The 6,693-nt window shown below is 38.1% G+C and overlaps 1 protein-coding gene across 6 annotated transcripts in view; it reads left to right on the top strand.

Moving 5' to 3' along the window:
* The window catches only part of utrn (utrophin), a 231,614-nt gene that overhangs the window by 134,735 nt on the left and 90,186 nt on the right, over nucleotides 1–6,693 (top strand). For all 6 annotated transcript variants that reach the window (XM_056270677.1, XM_056270680.1, XM_056270678.1 and 3 more), the window contains 2 exons: nucleotides 3,466–3,638; nucleotides 5,769–5,925. In XM_056270677.1, the coding sequence (XP_056126652.1) occupies nucleotides 3,466–3,638; nucleotides 5,769–5,925 (330 nt within the window). The remainder of the gene's footprint in view (nucleotides 1–3,465; nucleotides 3,639–5,768; nucleotides 5,926–6,693) is intronic.

The raw sequence follows: 6,693 nt of genomic DNA on the forward strand, positions 1-6,693 counted from the left end.
TGCGCAGACAGCAAATAACTCAAAAGGGGTTTAATGATGACAAAACAGAAAACAAAACCCACGATGGGGCAAAACAGGACTGGAGGTAGACTAAGACACGATGACAAACGAAGACTCTGACTTGACAGGAAACAAACTCACAATTCTCAATAAACAGGTTTCAGACAAAATACTCACAGAGAATAACTCACAATGCTTGACAATGTACCGACACAGGACAGCAAACACAAGGGGATAAAATAGGGAGACACTAATGACAAAGACAGGTGAAGCTGACTAGACAAGGACAGGTGAAACTGACTAGACAATAATGACGAGACAAGGATAACAAGGGGGCGGGGTAACGTAACGAGACAACACAAGCACATGGCTCAAAACACAAGACCATGTGCTTGCACACAAAACATGATTCTGTCATGATCCTGCCTCAAGACTAGAGAAAATCAAGGACACGAGGGCAGAATCATGACAACTTGATGCACACTGCAGTTATACATGAAAATAATCTTCTAAAATTGCTAACTCGGATCTGATTGGCTGACTATGTATATTCTGAGGGATGGGAGCCTGTTTGCCATTTAGCAGACAGCATCTGTTGCATCAGTCAGTGGATTTTACAAAGTTTGTGAGGTTTGTGGCATCAAATCTTTGAAAGATTTCGAGTTTGTTTTATTATTATTATTAATTTTTTATTGTTTTTATTTTGTTTTGTTTTGTTAAGTTTTTGAGATTCGTGGCATTAAATCTTTGAAATATTTTAAGTTTGATTTGGAGTTTTGTTTTTAGTTTAGTTCAGTTAATTGTTTTGTTTTGTTTTGTTTTGTTTTCCAACGTTTGTGAGATTTGTGGCATCAAATCTTTGAAAGACTAAGTTTGTTCTGGAGTTTTGTTTTTAGGTTTTAGTTTAGTTTTGTTGATTGTTTTGGTTTAGTTTTGTTTTCCGACGGTTCGTGGCATTGAATATTTGAAAGATTTCGAGTTTGTTTTGTTTAGTTTACTTTTAGTTTTGTTTAGTTTTTGTTTGGTTTTGTTTTCCAAAGTTTGTGATGTTTGTGGCATCAAATCTTTGGAATATTTCATGTTTGTTTTATTATTATTAATAATTTTTTAGTGTTTTAGTTTTGTTTAGTTTTGTTACGTTTTTGAGGTTCGTGGCATTAAATCTTTGAAATATTTCAAGTTTGTTTCAGAGTTTTGTTTTGTTTAGTGTTTTGTTTAGTGTTTTGGTTTTGTTTTCCAAAGTTTGTGAGGTTTGTGGGATCAAATCTTTGAAAGACTTTAAGTTTGTTCTGGAGTTTTGTTTTTAGGTTTTAGTTTAGTTTTGTTGATTGTTTTGGTTTAGTTTTGTTTTCCGACGGTTCGTGGCATTGAATTTTTGAAAGATTTCGAGTTTGTTTTGTTTAGTTTACTTTTAGTTTTGTTTAGTTTTTGTTTGGTTTTGTTTTCCAAAGTTTGTGATGTTTGTGGCATCAAATCTTTGGAATATTTCAAGTTTGTTTCAGAGTTTTGTTTTGTTTAGTTTTTTGTTTAGTCGTGTTTAGTGTTTTGGTTATGTTTGTGTTTGTGTGTGAGGTTTGTGGGATCAAATCTTTGAAAGATTTCATGTTTGTTTTATTATTATTAATTTTTTATTGTTTTTGTTTTGTTTAGTTTTGTTACGTTTTTGAGGTTCGTGGCATTAAATCTTTGAAATATTTCAAGTTTGTTTCGGAGTTTTGTTTTGTTTAGTGTTTTGTTTAGTTGTGTTTAGTGTTTTGGTTTTGTTTTCCAAAGTTTGTGAGGTTTTGGCATCAAATCTTTGAAAGATTTCAAGTTTGTTTCAGAGTTTTGTTTTGTTTAGTTTTTTGTTTAGTTGTGTTTAGTGTTTTGGTTATGTTTGTGTTTGTGTGTGAGGTTTGTGGCATCAAATATTGGAAAGATTTCATGTTTGTTTTATTATTATTAATTTTTTATTGTTTTTGTTTTGTTTAGTTTTGTTACGTTTTTGAGGTTCGTGGCATTAAATCTTTGAAATATTTCAAGTTTGTTTCGGAGTTTTGTTTTGTTTAGTGTTTTGTTTAGTTGTGTTTAGTGTTTTGGTTTTGTTTTCCAAAGTTTGTGAGGTTTTGGCATCAAATCTTTGAAAGATTTCAAGTTTGTTTCAGAGTTTTGTTTGGTTTAGTTTTTTGTTTAGTCATGTTTAGTGTTTTGGTTATGTTTGTGTGTGAGGTTAGTGACATCAAATATTTGTAAGATTTCAAGTTTGTTTTGTTTTAGCGTTTTGTTGAGTTTATTTTATTTATTTATTTTTGTTTTGTTTTGTTTTACTAAATGTTTTGTTGTTTGGGACTTTCTGTTTCCAGTAATATCGATGTTCACGAACAGAACTGTCTATGTCACTTAAGTCAGAATTTATCAGTCAAACAGTGTATTACAATCTTGCAATCTTAAGTTCACAGGCCAGAAAATAAATCTGTATATACATTGTTTACCTATTTATTTCCTGGTGTGTGTGAACTGATCGGTCTTTCTATTGGGACCTTCAGCAGAATACACAGAATACACATTAACCTCTCTGTGTTGTCTCGGCAGCAGCATACAGTTAGTGCTGCTGTGTGTATTCATTGGTATTCTTGTGTGTTTTCTTTAAAGGAGTGACAGAGTGAGAGAGTTTGTTAAATTGCAGAGAGCACTTTGCAAATGAACTGGAAAAGACCCAACCTCCTTTTACTGTCCTCTACTCAACACGCCTCAATCGGGCAGATTCAGACCAGCTTTATTAGCATGACTATGGTGCAGTATTTCCAAAATCCCAAAAATGGCCATTAAAAAAATACGTTGACTATCAGTGTATCCTGTCAGAAATAACCGCAAAGGAACCACACAGGCATTTAATCAATCTATCGAAGTTGATGTATCATAGATACCCAGAGTGACATTAACTACAGTTTAGATGGCAGCAAGGGTTTGATTGACAGGAAATGCTGCAGTGTTTGAATAGTAAACTTTGAATGCATTTTTATATTACTATTTGGTATTAAATATGATGCAGGCTGTGATAAAGTGTGTGTTATCGTCATAGGTAGGTTGTACGTGTGGTGCTGTCTTATGAAAAGAATGAAAACTGAACTCCGTAAACTGAAATGAAATAAACAAAACAAAAAAGACATATTTAGATCAAATCTATCTACCATAATACTGAAACAAGTGACTTAGTAGTGACTAGTTTGTGTGCTCAGTATCTTCATGTGCGCTTTCACGAGTAATGTGATTTATCTTCAGTTTGATATGAGCGTGTGTGTGTGTGTGTGGAGAGGTTCAGTATCAGACTGACAGCTTTAATTGCGTATTTTTCTCTCGGCGGAGGAGGTGTGGAAGCATCTCTTCCTTTGTTGATTTATTTAGCTTTACCGTTAACGAATCCACATAATGAAGGTGATAACGGTGCAATTAAAGCAATCTCTGTGTCCCTCTGTGTGTGTCTAGGACATCCAGGCGGAGATCGAGGCTCATAATGATGTTTTCAGGAGTGTGGAGGGGAATAAGATGAAGATGGTGAAGGCTCTGGGGAGCTCAGAGGAGGCAGTATTTCTCCAGCAGAGACTGGATGACATGAACCAGCGCTGGAACGACCTGAAGGCCAAATCTGCCAATATACGGTCAGTCACACACAAACACCTCCAGTTCAAGTGCACACGTGTGTGTGTGTGTGTGTCACAAGCATAGTTGTTGTATATGTGTGTGCCATTTTAAAGGGTAAAATGGACTAACAGGAGAGTGTGTATGTGTGTGTGTGTGAGAGGACAACAATGTAATTGTGTGCTCTAATGTCTGCTGTTTTATTTAATCTAATTAGGCACTAATTAGTGAACATGCATAATTACAAGTCTTGCTGATGCGTTCATTAACATACACCAAGGCTTGACACTTACTTTTTTCCCAAGGTGCAAGTTGGAAAAATTATGAGCACATTAAAAACTTTTAGGGATGCGATGTAAATGTATCAAAATATTTTTCCCCCCCTTAATAAAGAACATTTTAATCAAAATTCGGGACTTTTAACTCTTTCCCCACCAATGTTTTTTTTTTTTTTTTTACAGCGTTTCATGGCCCTCAGAACATTTTGTTGTATGAATATCTGAACATGCAATGTATATAAAAAAACTTGTTTTATCAACACTTGTATGTAAGTGTGTTTCATAAAAAAAAGCAACATTTTGAATATAAAGCTGAATTTTTTTTTGTTTTTTTCCCACAGGCTACAATGTGACTACAACTTTTATCTCTTGTTTCTGCTCCTTTTTATCTGTTTTTTGATCCGGAGATTCTGTACTATTTTAGAAGATTCATAATAGCGCCCCCTACCGTATAACAGTGAAACAGGCGGGGACGTGTTGTCTTAGAACCGTCTGCATCAACTGGGGCAACCTGATCAAACTCACATGTCTGAAGCTTTCTAGTAATCCTGAAGATCTTGATTAGCCCATTATCCTGAAGACCTTTATTCTGTTTTTCCATCCCCAAATTTAAGACCTCTTAAAATGATAATTAAGATGTATGTTATACCATTTAAGATTTCCAAGACTTTGTGATCTTAAATTGCATTAAGCTTTTTTTAAGGACCTTCTGGACACTATATAATACACCAAAAGATTTGGGACACCTGACCAACAAAGACTGTAATGACGTCACATTCTAAATATATACACATTAATATGGAGTTGGTCCCCCCTTCACAGCTATATTGGCTTCCACTCTTCTGGGAAGCCTTTCCACAAGATTTTGAGTTTTTCTGTGGGTATTTTTGCCCATTTATCCAGTAGCACATCTGTGAGGTCAGGCACTGGTGTTGGACGAGAAGCCCCGGCTCACAATCTCCATTCCACTTTATCCCAAAGGTGTAGATGGGGTTGAGGTCAGGACTATGTGCCGGCCAGTCAAGTTCCTCCACACCAAACTCATCCAACCATGTGTTTATGGACCTTGTTTTGTACAGTGAGACCCAGTCATGCTGAAATAGAAAAGGCCTTCCCCAAACTGTTCCCACAAAGTTGGAAGCACAGCATCATCCTAAATGTGTTGGTATGCTGAAGCATTAAGACTTCCCTTCACTGGGAGTAAGTGGCCAAGCCCAACCCCTGAGAAACAACCCCACACCAGCATTCCCCCTCCACCAAACTACAGTTGGCACAGTATAGTCGGGCCGGTAACGTTCTTCTGGCATCCGCCAAACCCAGACTCATCCATCAGACTGGCAAACAGAGACGCATGATTCGTCACTTGACAGAACATGTTTCCACTGCTCCAGAGTCCAGTGGCAGCATGCTTTACTCCACTTCCCACACTTGTAGTTGGCGATGTGAGGCTTGCCTGCAGATGCTCGGCCATGGAAACCCACTCCGTGAAGCTCCCGCCGCACAGTTTTTGTGCTGATATTACTGCCAGTGGAAGATTCACTTCTCCGCTATGAGATCAGCAGAGCTTTGGTGACTTTTACGCATGCGCCTCAGCACTTGGTGACCTTTGTGTCTTTATGTGGTCTTCTGCTTCGTGGCTGAGTTGCTGCTGTACATTTTATAGTTCGCACACATCTATTTTTAGTCGCAAATGCGAGTGAAACGCTCACATTGTTGAGCTCTGCATTCTCACACACAATTTCACCTGTTGCACTCATGTTGTACAGAGAAAGTCTGTTGGAAAGTTACCTGTGTTTGTAGGAAAATCCTGATGCATTCTCAATCTTGCATCAGTAAGGTTTGTATTATTTAAATGTCGAAACGTGTGTGCAGGGCTCATCTGGAGGCCAGTGCTGAGCGCTGGAACAGGCTTCTGTCAGTACTGGAGGAACTGGGGCGCTGGATCAGTGTGAAGGATGAGGAGCTGAACAAACAGATGCCCATCGGAGGAGACGTGCCCACACTACTGCAGCAGCAGATCCACTGCACGGTGAGAGGACACACACACAGGCTCAGCGTCTCAGATCAACGACTCCTTTCTCATCTTGACTCACTGCTATCCTGTCTCCTCCCATCTTGTGTATTTTGTCTTGGTTTCATCTCGTCTTGTCTCCTCTCTTGCTTTTCAACTCAACTCCTCTCTCCTCATCTCATTTTGTAACTTTCGCTCTTCAGATTGTCTCTTCTCTTCTCTCATTTCCTCTTCTCAACTTGTCTCCAATTTTATATCTTTTTTTCTCTTGTCTCATTTCATCTCCTCTTATCTCTGTATCATCCTGTCTCTTCTCTCTTCCTTGTTTTTCTTTGTCTCTCCTCTCCTCTCATCTTTCATCTCCTCTTGTCTACTCTTCTCTTGTCTTGTCTCCTCTTCTCTTCTCTAACTTTGTCTCCTCTCCTCTTGTCTGATATCATCTTGTTTCCTCTCATCTTCTTCATCTCCTCTCATTTTGTCTCCTCTCCTCTTGTTTCCTCTTGTCTCCTCTCCTCTCATCTCCTTTCATCTACTCACATCTCGTCTCCTCTCCACTGATCTCCTCTCCTCTCCTCTCCTCTCCTCTCTTCTCTTCTCTTCTCTTCTCTTCTCTTCTCTTCTCTTCTCTTCTCTTCTCTTCTCTTATCGTATCTTCTCCTCTCCTCTCTTCTCTTCTCTTCTCTTATCGTATCCTCTCCTCTCCTCTCCACTCATCTCATCTCTTCTCCTCTCCACTCTTCTCCTCTCCTCTTATCTCCTTTCATCTACTCACATCTCGTCTCGTCT

The sequence above is a fragment of the Rhinichthys klamathensis genome, unplaced genomic scaffold (genome assembly GCF_029890125.1).
Source record: "Rhinichthys klamathensis goyatoka isolate OS25496 unplaced genomic scaffold, OSU_Roscu_1.1 h1tg000305l_1, whole genome shotgun sequence".
NCBI classification, from domain to species: Eukaryota; Metazoa; Chordata; class Actinopteri; order Cypriniformes; family Leuciscidae; genus Rhinichthys; species Rhinichthys klamathensis.